The 22,733-nt window shown below is 40.4% G+C and overlaps 2 protein-coding genes across 2 annotated transcripts; both read left to right on the top strand.

Annotated features, from left to right (window-relative positions):
• The first annotated feature begins 22 nt into the window (after positions 1 to 22).
• On the top strand, positions 23 to 11,224 carry efcab7 (EF-hand calcium binding domain 7). The gene is made up of 13 exons (XM_085774883.1): positions 23 to 405; positions 1,245 to 1,456; positions 1,547 to 1,633; positions 2,644 to 2,857; positions 4,698 to 4,819; positions 7,051 to 7,192; positions 8,633 to 8,742; positions 8,936 to 9,099; positions 9,251 to 9,384; positions 9,487 to 9,635; positions 9,775 to 9,984; positions 10,792 to 10,899; positions 11,112 to 11,224. Exons 1-13 carry the CDS (start codon positions 276 to 278, stop codon positions 11,190 to 11,192), a joined length of 1,863 nt encoding a protein of 620 aa, XP_085631009.1. The 5' UTR covers positions 23 to 275; the 3' UTR covers positions 11,193 to 11,224.
• A 2,852-nt stretch (positions 11,225 to 14,076) lies between these two features.
• pgm1 (phosphoglucomutase 1) lies at positions 14,077 to 22,396 on the top strand. Its single transcript, XM_085774894.1, has 11 exons — positions 14,077 to 14,385; positions 16,336 to 16,498; positions 16,706 to 16,849; positions 17,114 to 17,239; positions 17,777 to 17,967; positions 18,546 to 18,700; positions 18,834 to 18,949; positions 19,049 to 19,184; positions 19,777 to 19,960; positions 20,321 to 20,455; positions 21,675 to 22,396. Exons 1-11 carry the CDS (start codon positions 14,140 to 14,142, stop codon positions 21,762 to 21,764), a joined length of 1,686 nt encoding a protein of 561 aa, XP_085631020.1. The 5' UTR covers positions 14,077 to 14,139; the 3' UTR covers positions 21,765 to 22,396.
• The last annotated feature ends 337 nt before the right edge of the window (positions 22,397 to 22,733 follow it).

Raw genomic sequence — 22,733 nt, 5'->3', positions numbered from 1 at the left:
GTTTTGTTGAACACCGACGGTTTTTTGTTTACGTAGCAACAGGCAGCGCATAGCAACGGCGTTCGACAAATGGCTCTGCTAACGCGGATTTGATACATTAAAAACGTATTTTTCGTGCTTCCATGTGGTAATAAACAGTGTGGTAAAGGAGTAAACGTAATAGCATTTAGCCTTAAATTAGCTGCCACGGTTGTCGTGTCGCCTGGTTTCTACACTGGAGAGAGCTAACTTAGCTGACGGGGCAACACGGTGAAGATTGTATTTATCCTCCAAAGATGTCTTTTCAAGAGTCACCTCGTCCCTCAGATGAAGAGGAGGCTTTCTACACGCAGTGCAGAGCAGCGTACCTCGCTGTGTTCAGGTCTAGTTTGACAAATATCGCTTCCAAACAGCAGTTATCTCGTGGTAAGCTAATTTAAAACTACTTACAGTAGCCTATAGCTTTCTCATAAGGCTTGTCAGCGTGTTGCATTAAGGAGGAAAACAAGGATGGGTGGATTGAATTGTTGTGCCATTTCTCCATTTCTGCAGCATGTAACATCAGCTCAGTAACATTCAGTACAGACAAAGACCTGGAGGCTAGCTGTCATGATGTTATCTATTGGATACGGGGTTTTCCCCTCTAACTACCAGGAAAATCAACTGGGTCTGATATGGAAAACAAGTCCATGAGCCCCCCACGCTTATCAAGCATTAATTCAGTGTTTTTGAACCGCCCTGCAAAAGTTATCAGCTGATAACATCTAGTAGTGATGCTTTATGATACTGGCTTCCATGTCCAAGAAGTATTTACAGGAGGACAAGAGCATTTTGATTTGGGTTAGATTTCCTCTTTAAACACATCACTGACCTGCTGGTGGATCACCATCACAAATCTATGCAGTTATGTACTACAACTGGTTTAACAGAGCATTTTGTGATGATCCCATTTATCAAAATACCACAAATGGATGAAAGCATTTTGGTATATACGCCATATTTCTGTTTGACAGACTGAAAACCAAAATGTGTGATACTATCTGAGACAGCGTGATAGGATGAGTTTTTCCAAACCAGTTGCTCAGATTTTACATTGTACAGAAAAGCATGTCATTGTGGGAGATATTGTTTAGATATTACATAATGCATAACATTAAAAGGTCTGTATGTCTATCTGTCAGTAGAAGAAAAAATGCACTGGAGTTGTTTGTCACTTGCCTTTTCAAGCCTTATTATCAATGTTGTTCATCATTTATCCCCTTCAGTTCTCCAGCAAGCGGGAAGAAATCCATCCCATGCTACTCTAAATAAATACTGGACGCCAAGAACTTCTAAACTAAACTTTGATGACTTCTGTGAGATTCTCAAGTGTGAGAAGAAAACTGAGGAAAGTGAACTAATGAGAGCCTTCAAAAAGATGGATATGAACAGTGATGGCTACATTACACACAGTGAACTGGAGAAGGCCCTTACCACTGTGAGTAGTTTAACATTTTTTTTATTATGCGTCAATTATATTTTAAACCTGATGATTTTATTACTGAAGACAATATGTTGAATCTTCTAGAGGGGAGATAAACTGAGCACTGAGGAGGTGAATGCTATTTTCTCATTAGCCGACATCAACAAAGATGGCAAGCTGGACTATGCAGAAGTAAGTTTTAAGTATGTGACTCCTATTCCAGTGTAACTTGCAGGTTATCCTGTGTGAAAGTCTGTGAAAAAGTGTATTTAAGACACAGACGTCTTATCTTGTGCAATGTTTTAAATAAATGGGGGAAAAAAGAAGCATGCATCAGATTTGTTAAAATGTACATTTTGCACTCATGTTGTTTTTTATGTCATTTGAAATTAACTTTGAGCCTTTTTTGAATGCCCCTAAAATGTCAAATGGTTTAACCACAAAATAATGATAAATATTACATATTTTATCCACCTACAGTGGATTTAAGTGTACTTATAAAAAGAATACTTTCTTCTGAAAACATTACATTCAAATAGATTTTTTGCTGTCTTTCTATATATGAATTTTAATGCATTTTAGTAACACTACTTTAAAGCCAAAATACTGCTTTTGTGTGACAAATTATGTAAAATGCAACATAGTGTTGCATTGCAAAAGTGAAATACATTTACTCTAAATTTCAGTCCAGATTTATTTTCCTGTGCATATAGTCAGATTTTTATGAAATAATGGCAGTTACACAACTTGCATCACATCATTGACCCTTAAACTGATGCACAAAGATGGTTGTGAATGCACTAATGTAGCCTCAGAACAAAGGTAACTATAAGCAGTGAGTAGAAACGTATACCAACAATAGCCAATTGGATTGAATTTGTAGTCTCTCAACATTATAGTTTCAGTTCAAATACAGCAGTAAAGAATAATAATAATAAAAAAACACCAGTTCTCCTTTATTTAAAGGTTATTTCTTTAAAGTTGAACTGAATTTACATAAAATACAAAAGACGAGATGGGACAGAAAATACAATGTGCAAAAAAAAAATAAAAAAACAGTTTTGCCCTCCCTTGATTTGCTCCAACCTTGTCGTTATTTAGTGTCACATCCTACCTCCACCCAAGCATTTCTGACCCTCTCCATTACCTCAAAACGGCGCTCGTGTATCATCTTCTGACTCGTGGTTTCCTGTTGCTGTCAGTTCTGCAGATTGCTTGTGTCTACTGTAGAACAGTGTCAGATGGCTGCTTTGGAGAGGCTCGAGGCTGATGCCAAGCTGAAGAGGCAGAACTTTGGCAGCCAGTCATACAGCCCTCCAAAGAGCTCCGTGTCATCAGCATCATCCACGTCAGCAGCACAAGTGGCAGCAGCTCACCCCCAGCCTCCTGAAACATCAGACCCGTCGCTCAAGAAAGGTACGACATGTGCCTTCGCAGGACATTTGCACATAAAGAAGACTGGTTCTGATTTTGTGTTTGCTGACACTGACGTAATGTTTACGCTGTTTAATTCTAAAGCTGCATTTCCAGTAGCAGCCTATAGATATACAGTAGGGATACTCCACTCTTTTCAAAGATGCACACCAACTGCCCCAAAACGCCTCACCGATTAGTTTTGATGAATAAATAATAGCTCTGGTATTGATCGATTTTTCACTCCCTGTATGACAAATCACCTCATTAAGACAGTCCATACATCACAATAGCTACACAATTAGAGCAGCTTGTTTGGAGGGAGGAGACTGTAAAGTGTTGTGATTTGGGTAATCATGTCTGCCATTAAGAGATTGACAAAAGCTCTGTCAGCTTTGGAGTAAGATATGTTTTTCTAATCAAAATAACCCATGTCTGGGTTCAAGTCCAGCTGCAGCCATCTGCTGCTACCACTGATAATGAACCAACTGTTTCTGTAAAAGACACCACCTTCAGTCAGTCGAAGATGGGCGTAAAAAATCTACTTTTTTTTCACTTTTAACCAGCATTTTGTGTAAAGAGAAGAACAGAGATCCTGGATGAGCGAGCCAGGGACAGGCCCACAGTGGGAAGATAGATGGGGTTGATTTAAATGGTCAGTCCATGTTCATGCTATTGATTTGGAGGATTCCACCACTTCTCACTGGGGAGATGATGAGGGATTAGATGGTGGTAGAGAGGAGGGCCCAGTCGACCACCGCTGCAAAAACAAATGAGCTCCCACACAGTAGTCGGGATTATCACATTATTGTGCCTCTCCCAGGTATTGATTTATACCCGTTACATTTTAACAAGGCTCTGACATGAGAAGCTACGTGATCGCACATGTTGAATGGGTTATTCTTGGAGCTCAAAAACTGTTTTGACTGCTCATTTGGTCGTACATTTGTCAGTATAAACCAGTACTTCGCTGAGAAATACTCTTAAACTGTATGTGACATGGATCATTTTGGTTGACATTTCACAAATAATTGATGCGATTAAATTATGTATCAGGTGCTGTGTCTAAATCCAATTGATGGACCGTCATGGTGTTTCTCTGATAATTGGTTTATTAAGTTCAATTCCAGCTGTTTTCGAACACCAGGGAACCAGCAGTGCTGAAACAACACTGCAACATTCAATATAAACTCACACAGAAGCTTTTGTTGGGAGATGTTTCAGTGCATCTTTGTCCACTTTCCCAAAGGCTGCAATTTGGCCCTCCAGATTAAAATACTCTCATCAATACAAAATGGATCCATGACAAATACCATGACAGTGGGTCTATTTATTCTCTACTACGGTAATTTGCTTGTAAGCCTATCACATTACTTGATTTCCTGGGCTTGGAAACAATCAGACCCCTCATTAGTGAATTGATATTTTCTGGCTTCAATTAGAGCTCAAGAAAAAAAGTTGTGTGAGATAATGGATTTGAGAGGGTTCTGTTATGCCATTTTTGATTTAAACTGCCTCCATAATTAATTAAAATGGGGTAGAACTCAACATGGCACTGTTTTTTAGAACCCAAATGCAAAGCACCCATCTTCACTTGAACTTGGGACTGGACCTCTGAGAAGACAGATTACAGTGTCAATTATGTTGTGCACCTCATCTCTCTTTTGTGTTTACTGTTCGGACAGGGGAGGGATGTACTTAATCTGTCAGTCAGTCTGTGAAGCTCTCCATTCTGTTTTAGCAACGTTATTTATTGATGATAATTTTTTTGTACATGTATTTTTAGAATGTACATCTGTCCTTGTGATTTCTCATCTTTGTGTTTGATATGTGTTTGTTTCAGACAGCCGGTCGTCCTCTCGTCCTTCCTCGGCCCGCAGCAGACGGTCATCGCTGTCAAACTCAATCACTATGACATCCGGCAGCACTAAGACCAGCAAGACACCAGAGCCTTCGAGCTTACAGGTAAACTATAGGGGTTATCTTTAGTACAGTCATAATGTTTTAGTATTTACAGATTTGTATGCTTCCATACTGGTGACAGCCAGGGTCGGGGACGTCATGTCCTCTGGATTGTCCATCCATGCATCCATCCCATTCTTCTGAATGTGATATATCAGCAACACCTTGGGAGAATTTCTTCAGAAATGCACAAACGTTCATTTGGACTCAAGGATGAACAAATTTGATTTTTGTGAGCAGATAAAAGAAATGTTAGGCAGTAATTCTAGTTTCAGTCACAACTCCCATGCATCAGATATTAGTAACTAATGCAATTTGAATTATACTTTCATTTTTCATATTATAGTATGAATCTTAAACATTAACAGTTTGTATTATCAGTGACGAAACTTAGAAATCTTTGTACACGAGTCCATGTGAGGGAGCCGGTGATAACAAGGAGTTGCAGCTCCCCCAGTATCACTGTCGCCCAGTGTTTTTGATGGGCGAATTTAGCCCTGGGTGGATAGATATACACCGTATTGATCCCTCTCTCTTTGTTTTCACTCTTTTTGGCTTAACCTCGCCTGGTTTGCTTTACAGCAAGGGGGGGAGAGAAAAAAAAAGGTAAATAAATAAATAAATAAAAAATAACAGCCCCCCGCTCCATCTCTCAGGTCCAAGCATGGTGTTGAGATTGGAAAGGGCCAGACATCATCGAGGTGAAAGAATGTGTGTCCAGAGATTACCTCCGAGGGAAGTTCTGCTCGCTATATTGGCTGCTATATTGCCACAGGCTGATAATTGGGAGGCGGTGGGCTGAGGGAGGGCTGTGTTTTTGTAGTGGTGCGACTGTGTATGTGTATCAGTGTGTGTGTCCTGCAGGATGCAAATATGTCTTAATGAATAGAAAGGTAGACATTCGGGATTATTCAGACTTAAGTCTTTATGTATAGGTTAAGATGAGGCAAAGATCAAATATGTGTGCTTTTCATATGTGTGTGTGGCTGTTTTGTTGTATGTGACCCTCTGTGTAGCAGTAAATCAGACCTGTGGCCAGAGCAGGTGACAGCACCTGTATTAGTCTGCAGGCTGACCCTCTCTCTATGGGGGCATTAATTCTGATGTCTTTAAGCAGTGGAGAGGTGCCCATGGCAATTTCCTTCATTTAATATTGTCTGGACAAACCACTGAAGTGTTATGATTTGATCTTTTATGCCTCTCACAGCCCAAGATAAATACTTTGAGAAAATGGCTTTTCTCTAAAGGAGTGACATGCTCCGTCTTTATGGTACTTTCTTTGTTTAACTTGGTGATTTATTTGTCCACTAAAAGGATATATAGCCTATTCCAGACTTGCGTGGCCCTCAATGTCCTCTTACTGTGTGTCCACACCAACTGTGTTTTCATTTAATGTGTCTCCAATGAGCGGAAGGAAAACTTCCTTGTTTTGATGTTCCTGTTCTATTTCAAATTATTGTCTCATTTCAGTTGTGCTGCCAGACAAAGAAACAACAGGATTTCAAAATGAGAGAAATATTAGGATTCATAAATATTGCCAAAGTAGCCTCTTGATAGTTTTGAATGACCGCTGGCCCAAGATTGAAAAGGCTGTATTTATCAAAGGTAAATGGACTCCAATTTGCCACATCGGGTACTAGAGGGAGATTTACTTCAGCCTGCAGCAGGAGCACAGTGTAACACTTCTGCCCTCCTCTGGATCAGCACGGGAATAACAAGTGTTTACACGCTGCTGAGCTGAGATAAACTGTGAAATAATGAATATGCCCCCTGAAGGTTGGAGTGATAATTATCACAATGGCAGTTTCTGTTAATCAAGTGAGCAACCGCCGCTGTTATGATTGACTGCTTAATTCACTTTTTCATGCCAAAGTATACGTCCCCTGTCGCAAGATCAATCCCTCTTTTAATAGGAGCTGCAAATTAGTTTTGGTTTCTGTTGAATGAATAAATGCATTTTGTTGTCAAGCAGCAAAAGCTGTTTGTTGGGATTGTGTCAGGAACTAAACAGAGTCCACACATCATCAAATATATTAGGCTGCTTATGATGTGAATACTGCATGTGATATTTCAAATGGTTTGAAATAGCAAAGAACTCTGTCTATGTCTGATAAAGTTTAGGAATCAATATTCTTCTGCTTTTTGGAGCCACACTGTTTGTATTAACGTTTGTGGTTTGTATGCATGTGATGGGTCTGTTGGTTAAGCAGATCGTCTGTTGTCCATTGTTTCAGGAGTGGCATCACAGTCATGTCAAAGGATGTTTCTTCTTGGAGGATGATGGGAGTATCAGCTCTCTGCAGTACCAGCTCCATGTCCCCCAGACAACCAGCGTCTATCTAACCATCCAACCTCTCAACCTCAGCCACAGACCTGGTACGTACACCTTGGTTGATCGGGAATCGTCTTTTAGAAGGTCCATATTTTAATTAGCTGCTGGTTTTCTCACTGCTCTGTTTCCACACCACTGTTGTTGTAGCATACATACAGTGTAGCTGCACAGTTTTAAGGAGGCTTTTTTTTTTGACATTGTAACATAAATAAAGTATTGGCCCCAGTAATTTTCAGATCATGAATCATAAACAAAAAGACTGCAAAGTAGACTGACGTCGTTTATTGGTCTCTGCACTGTATTTTACACTGTGTGGCAGCAGGTCAGATTTTGTGGGAAATGTGCTCGGTTGTGTTCCAGCTCAGTGGACAATAATTTATAACAAACAATAAGAGGAGGATCTGCTCCGGTTTATAAAATTGGAGCGTGCAGTGGCAGACAGTGGAGTGATGACGAAGGTGGAACGTTTGTCCTCCTGTTTATGTTTTGGTTTAGAAATGCTCAGTATGTTCTCGGTGCCAGATGCTTGTAATTAAATCCAGGCATCAAGATCAATGCAGCAAGCTTACATTTCTGTTAATGTTTTTAAAAAATATGTTTGTGTTTATGTATGATGTTTTCATAGTTTTGTTCTTGATTTATCAGTAGTTGAAGTAATTGGTACATTTATGAAATAAATCTTTATAATATGAGCATGAGTCACATAAAAGAGAAAATACTCAAGACTTCAAATTTATTCAAATATTTCACCCACTCCATCCATTTGTGTTCTATATTCGCAATTAAATCTGTGAAAACCTAGTGAAAACCTTTTCGGATGAGGATTTTTGTCATCTGATTGTTATAAGTTGTATATCTGCACTCAAGCATGGGAGGGTGACCTTAAATTATCTCTTTCAGTTGCACAGTGGACCCTTATTTGGAATTCTGGCATACATTTGTCTAAATGCGTAAAATACAAGATGATTCAGTATAAAATTTTATGCAGAGCCTATATTACTCCCGTCAGACTTGCAAAGATGTCTGAAAATGTTGATGATTTGTGCTGGCATAATTGTGCCCTCCGTGGCTCATTATTTCATCTCTTGTGGGAATGCCCAGCTGTCCAAACTTTATGGTCAGAGATGCATGCCATTATGACAGAGATCCTTGATGTCACCTTCACCTTGTCTCCCACGGTATGCATTTTGGGCTGTAAGCCTGACAAAATAACCAGCCCCATTATCAATCGCCTATGGGCGTTAGGCTACTTTTCAGTTAAAAGGTTAATTCTTTGCAATGGGAAAGAACGAAAGCCCACATTCTGTGTGTGATTTTGTCTTGTCTGCTTGCTTGTCATGTGTCTGTTTTTGTTATGTTTTGTTTCCATAAACTGAAAAAACTTTAAATAAAAAAAATTAATTTAAAAAAGTGAAACGTTTTCAGACATTTTGTAATGTCAGAATCTGATTTACTTCTTTACATAATCCTATGTTACCTTTCAGACAGGAGTTCATCCTGGATGACAGTGGATACAGCTCTTTTTATCATGTCAGCTGGTGAAAACAAGGAAGACTCAACTTTAGTGCATTTCACTGAGTCAAAAGACAAAGAGGTGTGTTCATGTCAAGTATTACATTTTTTTTGTTAACAATTTTTTATTCATTTTTCATATCAACATATAGCAAAAAAAAAATGGAAGTCAGTATAAAGTGTGTTACATTTTTGATGCTTTGTGTGTTGATAGAAAAAAAATATTTTAATCAGCTGCCAGATGACAATGCCAGGGTATGCCTCTGTTTCTACAGGCCTACGTGTGGAGAGGAGAACTGAATGCTGGGACCTACTACCTGCTTCCCTTCACCAGTGGCTGCAGACTGAAGAAAAGGAACAAGAAGAGCCTTCCTAATAAACCTGTGGAGCTCGTCTCCAGGACTGATACTGGAGAACTAGATCTCACCAGGGACCTCAGGTTTGTTTGTGTGTGTCCGTATGTACATGTATGTGTGTGTCTGTTTGATTCATGACCATTCAATCATAGCATGAAAAAAGAAACAGTGAAGAATACTATGATCTGTGCTTTCATACATCCCTGTGGATGTGTTGCTCCCTTTGTGCCACAGGGAGGCGCTGTCTGACATCTTTGAGATTATAGACCTGGATGGAAACGGCTTGCTCAGTCTGGAAGAGTACAATTTGTTTGAGCTGAGGACCAGTGGAGAGAAATGTGACAAGGATGCCTGGGCAGTCTGCAAAGGTAATCATTTGTAGTATGGCACTGATACATAGGAATACTACTGACACGTTTTTATCAGCCAATGATTTGTATTAACCCTATGTTTTTTTGTGGGGGGAGCAGAAAACTTTGACATGAGAAAGAACCAGCTGACACGACAAGGCTTCATGGAGCTGAACCTGATGGAGGCCACAGAGAAGGATGGAGACCCTGCAGACCTGTGGGTCACCCTTGAGGCCATGGGATACAACCGATTGCTGGAGCTAGTCGAGGTAAATTTATATGTCCGATTTTACTCATAACAACATTATCGTGAGCATAATCATGACAATTGTATTCTCATTTATCTTTATATCAGATCTTGATGCGACTAACTCATTAAACAAATACCCCTTTCTCCCACTCCATCAGGCTTGTCCATTCCAGATAGATCTATACTGTGAGGCCAACCAGCTGTCAATCCAGCCACTCAGTATGGACTCAGGGCCCAAGCTTCTGAACCAGGCGCTTCAGAAGTCCATCACAGCCAGGACAGGGGCCAAAGCACTGAGGGGATATGACAATGTCTTCGTCTACACCTACAGAGGAGAGCACAGGATCTCCTCACTCATAGCCAACAAGGTTAGCAACAAACTGTGTGTAGGAGTGATTACTTGACTCTGCGGCTAGTTGAATTGTAAAATATAATGTCTTAAAGACAAATATCTAAAGTTTAGCACCAAAGCAAACAGGTAAACCTGTGTTCCTCTCATTCACTTTGAGAATTCAGTTGTTATGCTCCTCAGTGACCAACAGGGGGACGAGTCAAACTTTGAATGAGAGGATTGATGTTGTTCATTGGATGTCGTACTGCTCAGAGCACAGAGCGTTAGTTTGTTTACTCTATAATAAGTATGACTCTATATTTCAAAAAAAGAAAAATAGTTGCCTTGTATTAGACATTCTCTCCTTGTACAGTAGTGCTACTGTCTGTGGTTGCTGGAGACCATTCACCACATTAGTAATTGATATGCAGCAGAGGTATCCATTCTCATGGCAACAGGAACTACTCTAAAAGAATGACCTGGTGATACAAAAGTACAACTGAACAGGAAAAACACTTTACCTGGTTATCACGAGAGTTGATTTAGATTTATTATTGATTTTATTTTGTATTTATTTACCTATTGTCTCACAATTAAGCAGCAACAACTCCAGCAGCTTTGGAGTGAACTTGTGTTGGATGTAGTTCTGCCTTATAAATTAAATGTAACTGCATTACTTTGCTCAAGCAGCCGTTAGCACATAAAAATGGCTTCCCTGATATTAGCATTTGAAAGATTGTCACGTTTTCACTACAGAGTCTAATTTATTTACTTCTCTCTTTGTTGAAAATTATTCTGGCTTGTCATGGAGTTCCTCAGTTCACCGTCATTCATTGTGTTGCAGACCAACCAGAGAGTGACCATTCATGTAAACAATGAGCAGAGCAGGAACTGCAGCAGCAGTAGAGGCATGACTGTTTTTGCTGTAGAGGTGCCACCCAGGACCAAGATGGTATGAAGTTTTCCCTTGTGCTCTTTGACCATCTCAGAAATGCTTTGGTTATTATTATGCTAATTAAAGATGACCATCTTGGAATTCTCACCGCTCCACATTGATATCCCAGATTAAAAAAAATACCTCCAGACTTAAATATAGGATAACACAATGGAATATAATATGGTATTTAAGTTTACTACTACAAACATGTTTGTCTTGGTTTCCAGGTTTGCCAACATGCCCTGCCCATCAGTGAGAAACAGGATTGGACCTATAACTGTGTGGAGACCATACTAACCTGCACATAAAGGTGTACAGAGCAACCACTACTTTGACCAAATTGTTACATGTGTTTTTACTCTAATGAGGCCAAAAGGGAACACAACCTGACTGCTGCAACTTTTACAAACAAGTCCTCAAGACTTGAAGAGGATCGGCATCTGAGACCCTCTGCCTGCTTGTGGAGAGCGGCTGATGTCCGAGGTGGTCATAGTACTTATAAGATACAGTTGGTAATGGTTGTCACTGCTTTTATCGTGCCTTTGTATGTGACATGTTTAGTGAATTTATGTCTTTAAGATTTTAGATACACAGGTAGAGACCAGGTTAAACAGCACTTTCACGTATACATTATCATTTAAAATCAACACAATTACCATAATGAACTTAAAGAAGCCCTCTCTGAAGTCTTCTCATGCATCTGGTTCTGTACTGTACCTTTGTTATAAACTGTGCTGTATATTTATTATTGATTATATTTGAAATTCAAACTGGCCCTTCAGAGATTTTATAGACAGTTTTAGATTAGTTCATATTTCACAACGCAGGTTCACAAATAACTTCCTAACATCAAAACAAATGAAACACTATGATTTGTCATGTAATCAAAAAGGCTCGAACAAAAGGTGCTTTTTATTTCCTTGTGCCTTTACATATTTCATTTTAAAATATATTTTATTATTCTAATGTTTTTCTCATCTTGATGTGAATAAAAAAATCTGTAACCAGTATTTCTTTGACTGATATGTCTTTGTTTAACATTTCTGAAGGACTCACTTCATCACCACTCAGTGCTGTCCTGTGGGATGTGGAGGAGTCTGGAGCTGGTCCTAACTTGTAAATAGCACTTGCTTTGAAATTATAGCTATACATAAAGAACATCGATTTCAATGTTGCAATTGATTGCAAACATTGATTACCAACAACAACAAATGTAATCTGTTTTTTTTTAGGCCTGTTAATCACCAAATCAATGCTTACTTGATATTATTTTTCCATTCAAATGGATGATTGTACTTAAGTTAAGTAATACTTTAAGTCAGTTTCAGCCCTGCATGAGTCCTGTGTTTCTCTGTGGTTATTGGTCTATCTATACTCTTGATACAGTACTGTATGGTGCTGTGAGGATTTGGGCTTGGCAATGAACAGCATTCCTTTGCATTGCACTCGAGTCTAAACTTTATTTGCCCTTGGCCTTTTCAGCTGAGAACAGTCTTGACCTCCTATTTATATCCCTCTGGTCATTATTTGCCCTTTGACTTTCTCTACTGAAACAGTAGAGCCAGTTACCTAAATGTCACATGGCATTTGAGAAGTATTTAATGTCCTGAGCCCCTGTCTGCTCTTCCTCTCCCAACACAGAGTTTTAGTAACACTCGACTGCTCAGGGTGGCTGAGTTTCAGGAGTTCTAAGCAAATTTGAACATCTGCTTTGTGAGACTCTTGTTCTGCACTGTCATTTTAAAAATCATTGTGCTTTTCTTAAGTCTTTTTTTTATTTTTATTTTTTTACTTTTTTATTTTCATTTGTCTTGAACTTTAGTATTTTTTAAATCAACTTTTCCAAAAACAAACAAACAAATAATCTGTTCTAGGTTTATGCTCTGGGATTTCATTCTGTTAAGGCTATTGAAAGAAACAATTATACATATACACTCTGGATATACAGATGCATTATCCTGCATAAACAACAGACTCCTCACTCATTCACATGCATGCCCCACTGACATGATGGCAGGTCTGATGTTAAACTTTGTTCTGCTTATGATCAAACACACTGTGGTGCAACAGGCAAACAGCAGTGGCCTGAAGTGGACTGTTTCACAACACTCTCCCTGCGAAATTCACCCAATCACTCAAATAGAGTTTACTGCAACATCTTCCTGTTTCAGTGTTTGTAAAGCTATAACTGATATTTATTTGACTTATTAGGGAATTCATTACTTAATGCATTTACCGTCTGATTTTTCTACAGGCCCCAGTCCATGAGCCTTGCAGTCATTGACCCTCCTGTGCATGTGTCTTGACCTTTAAGGTGCAAAGGTCTGTTGAAGCCTGAATTAAATTGAGGCCTGACATGGGAAATACTTTGTCTTTCCACCTGCATGTCTACATCCTGGTTAACGCTTCAGTGGTGTGTGTACCATAGTAGATAGTAAAGCATTGCGCAAGGCGGGGGTACTTAAGCTTTCCTGTCCTACTATTGGTGTTTTTCTTTTCTTCGTTTCTCTCTTTTCTTTCATGTTTATTGGGAGTTCAATTACTGTCCATTGGCACTATTACATTATATCTCTTACATTTGAGTTTAATAACAGTCAAGACACACTTTGGCTGTCATGAGTCATCCCTATATTCGCTTGTTTTTCAGACACTCCCACACTATGAAACATAGTCTCGGCTGTTAGTCAGAAAAGTTAAGAGTTTCCCTTTTACAATTATTTCTTGACCACTGACATGAGCACACTTTACAAGTTGGAAATTTGTGATCACACAATAATTCCAACATGGCATTTCCATGTTCTCTATCCCTTATTTCCTATCACTTCTCCACTAAACCTGTCAAATAAGGATAAAAACTGACATAAAGAAGCCTATTATTTAAAATGATGTAAGGGCTGAGGTAGGTTAGGACTCCACTCACTGTGGTAGCTGCATTTGGTTACTGTAGTACAATATTGTCATTTGCTTAATTTTTCCACTTTTATTTAAATTATATTTATTGTTAATTTCTCAAAATTGGAAAAAATGGGTCCATGAGTTGTGGTAAATGATAATGCCATGTTGTCAGTAAGTGTGTAGAAATCCTACTGGGGCTCCACTTGCCCTTTAAACCGAGAAGGCGGGTCCGTGGAGGGGGGAGTTGTCCGCTGTGTACGTGTGGGGCTCCTCCGCCACTGCAGTCGCCTTTCTCCTCCTCCTCGTCAGGGTCAGGGACTGCGGATCACACAGGGCTGCTGCTGATAATAAGGTGCAAAAATGGTGAAAGTAACCACAGTGAAGACCAAGCCGTACACGGACCAGAAGCCCGGCACCAGCGGTCTGAGGAAGCGTGTGACGGTGTTTCAGCAGAACCAGCACTATGCGGAAAACTTCATCCAGAGCATTATCTCTGTCGTCGAGCCTGCCGAGCGCCAGGCTGCCACTCTGGTGGTGGGAGGAGACGGCAGGTTCTTCATGAAAGACGCGATTCAGTTGATCGTTCAGATTGCTGCTGCCAACGGGGTCAGTATAGAAGAGAAAAAGAAACACACTGTTCACCTTTGCTGTCCCCTCCTCCTCCTCTTTTGCTATATGTGGCTAGCTAAGAGAGCTAACTTGACAGCTAGCAAGTTAGCTGTCAAGCTGTACTCAGTTGTCCCCTATATTTATATTGTATGGTTTAATTTAGCTGCTCAGTTGACTTTTAGTAACTTAACTAGTACATAGTAACTTAATTTCGCACGTAATTGACCCACGAAACATGTCATACAGGTAGCTAACATTATTAAAACGTTGTAGATATTGTTGGGCTCATGTTAGCAACCGTTTATTAAAGTTTTGTGTTCAGTCCAACATTGCACAGTGTATGTGAAGCATGCAGCGCTCTCAAATGAATGACTTTCACTTAGTTAGCTAACTAGTATGAAAGCTGCATGTCCAAACATGAATTAATTACACTCCTCCTGCCTCTACAGATCAGACTTTGCTAATAGATATTGCTAAATAGACACAGATATGAATGATCCCCGCTGCAGCTGATGGTGCGTTCACATGCTGGTAAAATAACAGGTGTTATCAACACCAGTCTGGATTTTCCTGCACTGTCTCCGGTGCCAGCTTGACCGCGATGATCTTTTAGCTGAAGTGCATTGAGGGAGGTCGCTTCCAACTATCACCTCTGACATTTGCACACTGACACGACAGCGTCTTTTGCTTTCGCGTAAAATAAATCATAGATTAGAGACCTTCCCATGCAATCGCAGGTGAAGGGTGTGCACAGTTTAACAAATATGCAAAAGTGATGTTTTAGTGTTTGTTAAACGATGCATGATAAACCGACGTTGTGTTGTTTCATAATAACCGTGGTGGTGAGATGATGCCACTGGCTGTTTTCATTCTGATGCTGCAGCCAGCGACGAGTACAGGCGAGAGGAGAGGGGGGCGTGACGGGCAACGTGCAGCCAGTCACGTTGCCCTGCATATGTCTCTAGAACTGGAGCAGAGATGAATGAATGAATGAATGAATGAACACATGAATAGTACACACAGTACGTTTGCATTTCATTGGACATTTTTAGATTTTTATCATCCAATGCTCTGATCCACAAATGCATCACTCACAAATGCAAACAAAATAGGAACATCATAACATTTGGACTGGGCTTGACCTAGACTGAGGCTGCGTGACCTTTCTCATGAGATGTAGTTACTGCAAAGCAGCTAATGGTAAATGCAGGGTTCCTCCTCACTGATATCAGTAGGTTCAAATTGCACATAGCAGTAGGATTTGTTTTTTTGCAATTTTCTTTTCTCCACAAGTGGCTGGTGTTAGGAAATGATGCAGTGAGGAAACTGTATCTTTGCCAACGTTGCACAGACAGAGGCATTGCTGTTCCTATGTTTACACAAAGCAAACCGCTGCATGTTTAAATAGACTGAGTTATTGAAATGAGTCATTGCCACAAAGATACATAAATGTTATTTTTATGTAACCTCTCCTCCAGCAAAAGTAAGAGGAGTTGAATTCTTAACTTGCATGGCTGTTAAAACAAAGTGCAGTAAGCTGGGAACAAATCTAAATCAAATTTGGACCATGCAACTGCAACAATTTCCTGCGTGCACAGTTTTTTTTTAAAGGTGGGAGGTCGTTTCAAGCATCTGCCATCTTTTAAGTTTCCCAGACTGACACCATGATGTTGTCAGTCTGTGATAACATCATGGTATCTGTGATAGAAGTCATTGATCTCCTTGTTTTAGAAAATACTTCTATTAGCAGGCTACAGAATTAATTTTGTTGTGCTGATAGATATGTACATACATCTCTAGTTCCTAAAACCTTTGCTATATGTGTTGAGACTGAGAATGACATGGTGACAGTGCCTGTGTATGGATTGGTTATTATTCAACATCAACTTTTACCTAGTATTTCCTATGGATGTGTACATTTATCTCTGCATATGTTCCTGTCTGCAGATTAATCACCTGGTGATTGGTCAGAATGGCATCATGTCCACCCCAGCAGTCTCCTGTGTGATCCGCAAGTTAAAGGCAGTTGGTGGCATCATCCTCACAGCCAGCCACAACCCTGGTGGCCCCAATGGAGACTTCGGCATCAAGTACAACATCGCCAGTGGAGGTGAGTGGAGACAACAGGTGTCACAGGAGCTCACAGATCTAAGGGGCCTCTGCCAACCATGATGCACTACAAGCAACAACGAGAAATGTGTGGAGAGACATTTTATGAGCCCTGTTTGACTTGTGTGTACTACTATCTGCATTTGTTGCAGTGTGTTAATAAGGAAATAATCTCTTATCTATTCGCTCTGCCTTTTTCTGTCCCCAGGACCTGCTCCAGAGGGCATCACTAACAAAATCTATGAGGTCAGCAAAAGCCTGCAGGAGTATCACATCTGCCCAGAGCTGAAAGTGGATCTGTCCAAGATCGGCAAGCAGAGCTTCGATGTAGAAACTTTCAAGCCTTTCACAGGTACATTTACAGGAAGAGCGGAGTCTAAACCTCAAATGAAAGATGTTCAGTTTATAGCTGTTCATTAATTCTTTTGTTTAAGCTTGAAAATTGATATTACCTGAATATGGTGGAAGGAAATTTAACTTTAAAAATGATCCATTCAAGTAACTTGTAAAACCTGTTAACTAATGTGACCGGCGTGTGATTAAATTTAGTACACTTCCCAAAAGCTTGTGTCATGTACTGCAGTCTTAATTGGGTTATTTTTCCATTTTCTCTCAGTGGAGATTGTGGACTCTGTGGAGGCCTATGCTGAGATGCTGAGGGGCATCTTTGACTTCCCTGCACTGAAAGCCCTTCTGTCAGGAGACAAACACATCAATGTCCGACTGGATGCCATGCACGGAGGTATGACACAGCACAACAGAGCGTCAGAGAGTTAGGGAGTTTTATATGAATGAATGAATGAATGAATGAATGAATCATGCATACTTCTGTATGCCCAGCCAGCATGGGCTTAAGACACCAAGAAAACAAACCGGGACCAGAACACATCATCAACACATCAAAGAGAAAACAAACAGGGGTTCAAAACCATTATATGAAAAAAGAAAAGGAAAACAATGCCAGGGTTCAAGGGAAATCATCAGAAATAAATTTAACAAAATGGCCTGTCTTCTTTTCCAGGCTTTAGAAATAAAACTAGCAGTCTTAACAGACTGAAATTAAACAACCACTCCAGCTTCTCATCAGAGCACCAAAATATTTCAGAGTTTTGTCCACAGATTTCATGAAATAATACCTCTCTCAAATCATCATACTTTGTACAATATAAGTCTATACCTTAGACTTATTTGCTCAGCAAGATGGTGAAAGGGGGAGCAGTTATTTTCTGGGCCTGGCCAGGTGGATGGCTTCTTGTAATGGCTCACTCTCTCCCTCTAGTGGTTGGACCATATGTGAAGAAGATTGTCTGTGAAGAGCTCGGCTCTCCTGCCAACTCAGCAGTCAACTGTGTCCCCCAGGAGGACTTCGGTGGCCACCACCCTGACCCCAACCTGACCTATGCTGCTGACCTGGTCAAGACCATGAAGGGAGGAGAATATGACTTTGGAGCCGCCTTTGATGGTGATGGTGTAAGTCAACTTTACCTTCACGGGGGGCGATTTTATAGCCATTAAATCAGACAATATGTATACGGGAGAGGTGAGAGCATAGCTGTGAAATGTTTAAACTGAATTTCAATTTCAGTCTATGATGTCAGCTCATATAAAATTGATTTAATAAACTCACTTCTATTAATGTTTAATTTTAATTTAGTTGTTTTTTTTCTTTTTAATAACCCACTTTGGTCCTGGGGTGAGGTTGAAGAGCTCATTTTGACTTTGGCACAATTATTAATGAGGACAGCAAATATTTTAGTCAGCTGTTTTTCTCTAGTTGTCCCCCCAAACACTTTTCTCATATTTTGTGACAATCACAACTTTTAATATGGAACATTATTACATTATTGGGTAATATAATAACAAATACACTCAATGTCATCCTTCTACTACCTGCAGAGTTCACAATATGAGATAAGAGGTGTTTTGTAAATAATGGTTTTGTTTTTGTTTTTCCTCAGTTACCTCATTCTTGTAAATTAAACTAGACTACATCCTGCTTCCTTTTTGTGATTGTTGACTCCTGCCTTTCTGTTTTGCCCCCTCTTCAGGACCGTAACATGGTGCTGGGTAAACACGGCTTCTTCGTGAACCCCTCTGACTCAGTGGCTGTCATTGCTGCTAACATTACCAGCATCCCTTACTTCCAGAAGACTGGTGTCAAAGGACTGGCCCGCAGTATGCCCACCAGTGGAGCCCTGGACAAGTAAATACCATTTGACAAAACTGATTCTCTCAGGTTTTTCTTCTTGGGTAAACTGGAAAAGTCCTGAACTCATTCTTGAGCCCTGATATATTTTTTTCTTATGTGGTTAATTGCGTTTGCCAATCCGTTCCAGTGTGGCTAAAAACCTTAAGATGCAGCTGTATGAGACTCCAACTGGCTGGAAGTTCTTTGGGAACCTGATGGATGCTGGCAAACTCTCACTGTGCGGAGAGGAGAGCTTTGGCACCGGTGAGTTAAATACATCAGATTTGTGAAGCAGTAACTCCAGTAAGAGAGACTGGTGCACTTCGTCACCCCCTCTCTCCTCTCCCTCTGCTAACCAACCAGGCTCAGATCACATCCGTGAGAAAGACGGCCTGTGGGCGGTGCTTGCATGGTTGTCAATCTTAGCCACCAGGAAACAGAGTGTGGAGGAGATCATGAAGGATCACTGGCAGAAGTTTGGCAGGAACTTCTTCACCAGGTCAGAACTGAACCATGTAGAATGGGGCATGACATGTGGGCTCGAGTCCCAAAAGACAAGTATTTCAGGTTGGCCGTGTTGAGAATGTTTTAAATGCTTCCTGCTTCCTGGACTTGGTTTGTTGAGCACCTACAGGTCTAATGGCAGGGATGTAGGTCATATTGTACTGTGCTGCACTGCTGTCTAGTGGTAAATAAGAGAACTGCAGCACACAAAAGTTGAAGTATGAGCATATCCAGATCTGGTTCTGAAACTACAGGTCTCGGTTTTCTGATGGTTCTGAGGTGAAAAAAAAAAGATATGGTCTTCTGCTTCAGATTCAGATTCAGATTCAGACAACTTTATTTATCCCTGATTCGGTTCAGCAGACTCAGTTTCATTAAAATGGGTATATGGGTCTATGGGTCTCAAACAAGTTGTATTGGTCAAATATAACCTCTAAATCACACAAGCTGAATTGGGAAGCGAAGGAACTTAAAACTCTATCATAGTTTACATAGAAATGCAAAATTATCACTCCTATCTATTAATTTAAACTTGAAACTTTGATTATGTTGTGACCAAAACAACAAATTTCAACTTTCCCTTACAGGTACGACTATGAGGAGGTCGACTCGGACGCTGCCAACAAGATGATCAAGGAACTAGAGACGACGATGTTCGACCCATCCTTCAAGGGAAAGAAGCTCTCGTCAGGTGACAAGACCTACGAGGTGGCTGTTTCTGACAACTTCGCCTACACAGACCCTGTTGATGGAAGCGTTTCCAAAAACCAGGTAAGCATTTAACAATACAGAGCTGATTACATTTTGATCCTGTGCTTGCTCAGTTTTCCACCCATCCTCATATATAAGTAGTTTCACAGCTAATAAATACACTCCTGCATATTCCCACTGCAGTCAATCATTAATATTTTGAATTGATCTCATTTTAAACAGTGTAAATGGTTGACTTAATGTTAGAGTTGAATACATAATGCATTTATATCCCTAATACAGATATTGCTCAATGAATAACTATCAGCATGCAGCACTGTCACATATTGCACCTCATACATCCTACCTCCACATGTTTTTCTGTTGCTGTACATTTCCATTAATCATCATCTCTCCTCCGTCCTTCCCTCCCTCTCTCAGGGCCTCAGGATCATCTTCTCTGATGGTTCTAGGATTATTTTCCGTCTCAGCGGTACAGGCAGCGCGGGGGCAACTGTCAGGCTCTACATAGACAGCTACGAGAAGGACCCCCAGAAGATTTACCAGGACCCACAGGTCAGGACAATAAGGAATAATTCCAGCCAGCTACATCCAGTGAGAGAAAGATGTAGACAATGAAGTCATCAAATAGGAAAATAATACCCATATATCCAGGGGACCAGCAACAGTTTTTCTCTTTTCTTGAATATTTTCATGTCAGAAATCACATGGAGAAAAAAAAGACAGGATACCCACCTAGGTAACAGTTTCTACAGAACCGGTCAAAGGTCAACTCACTCTATTATTGCCATTGTCAAAAGCTTTGAGGGCTTTAAGGCATGGGCCCCAAAAACCCTTTATGCAGGGTGGAATGATCTGTAATGTGCAAGACAGCCAGCTTGCATGAGCTGGAGCTCTCCAAAAGAACGAGTTCCAGAGGCTGTATTCAACGTGGGAGATGATGGAGATGTTTGGCCAAGTCTTGAGTTATGGCAGCTTATCAGGGCCACTATGAAAAGTGCACAAGGGAAAAATAAAGAGTGCGAGTTCCAACTAGACACTTCATAAAGTCCTTTTGACTGGTGTGGACAGCGGGGTGATGTAGAACAAGAAAGTGAGACAAGCCCCGCAAAAAAAAGTGAATAAAAGTTCTACTCAAGCCTTTTATCCTCTTCGGTGAATACACATCATGGATGGACAGATAAGCAGAAACATATTGCTTCAGAATCTTAACCTGACAGATAAATGTTCAATGGGTTAATGGTTCAGCTGGCTGACTTTGGGTTAGTTTGATTTACACACCCAGAGGGGTTGCATTTTTGATAAGACCAGGTTTAGAGTAAGAGGAAGCACTTCACATTTCAGCCAAAAGAAATTATTCTCTGATTTCGCTATGTTTCGCTCATCTCTGGCTCGCGCCGTGGCTGAGGATCACGACCAGAAAATGATTTCATCCTGGCAGGTCTCTGGTTTCTGGACCAGGTCGGGATAGTTCATGTTTCTGCTCATGGTTTTGAAAGTCAGATTAGGTGCCATCTCAGGGGAAGTGCACAAGCAGTTCCTTCAAATGATCATTTACATAAAGTCACTTATCTGTGGTAATATTATTATAGCATTTCAAAGAAAATATTTTTGTTCTTTATTTCTCTTAAATTAAATTATTTGATTCTCGAATCACTTACTGGCAATACAGGGCCATGTTTCAGATGCATGTTTTGGGAATTGCAAGGGTGGCATAAGCTCAGCAGGAAGGAAGCCATAATATGTTGTGTCTTTGTCTTATCTCATCGTCCAGGTCATGCTGGCTCCTCTGGTAGACATCGCCCTGAAGGTCTCTCAGCTCCATGAGAAGACTGGACGCAAAGGCCCCACTGTGATCACATGATTCCTCTGCCACACTGCCTCCACTCACCCTCAGCAACAGGATACCTCCACTCTCTTGGGGGTGAAGCTGCCCTTGAATGCTGTCTTGGCTTCGGCTTTGCTCTCTCCAAAACAGAGCTGGATGAAAAAGCGAAACTCAACATCCCTGGTTGAATACCAGAAAATTCATGAGGAGCTCTCGATTTACCTCACAGCTGAAAGTTACCCACTGCCATCCTCTGTTAAAACACTGGAGAAAATCTGCCTTAGATTATTCAGGCATTGGTAACAAGTGAACTACTGTCAAATCTTAATGAGATTTAAGGAAAACAAAATTTAAAGACTGAAAGACTTAAATTGAGTGAGCCTCATGTAAATTTCTATTCAACAATGTTTTTTTTTTTCCAGATCTGCCCCTGAGCTATATCATTAAATGGAGAAATCGCTAAAACTGACCATGAATCAGCACTTTGGGGCAACCTCACCCCTCTTCTGTCCTGCCACTTTTTCCCTCTCTGACCTTGTGCCTTCCTTTCCCTTTCCCTCTATTCTCCAAAACCACCAAAACGGCCTCTTAACGTGAACCATGAACCACAACTAAAGCCATGAGAACTAACACATCCACCAATAATAAAATAATCTTACATAAAAGAAGACCTGTGGTCATGTTTTCTATCTGGTATGTGTCTGTGAAAACTCCTGGTTTCACAATGTTTAATGCATTCAACTAATATCCAGACATCTGTCACAGACGTACAAATGCACAATACTCCTAAGTATTAATGAATACTGTAGCCTACCTTTCCTTCAAGAAACCAGCTGGCGTTTGACTAAGTGTCAGGGCCAGCTGCAATTGCTTTAGCAGACCTGGGTTTAGAAAACTGAGCATTCACAAGAGAGATTGAAACAAGAGTGTGTGTGTGGGGTGGTATTAATAATAGCTTCTTTTCAGCTGGGAAATTATTCTAGGTAAATGCAAAGATCCTGTCCT

The sequence above is a fragment of the Trachurus japonicus genome, chromosome 4, assembly GCF_045865225.1.
Source record: "Trachurus japonicus isolate A0001 chromosome 4, Traja_1.0".
NCBI classification, from domain to species: Eukaryota; Metazoa; Chordata; class Actinopteri; order Carangiformes; family Carangidae; genus Trachurus; species Trachurus japonicus.
Note: the sequence above shows the minus strand (reverse complement) of the source record. Positions and strands in the feature narration are given on the sequence as shown.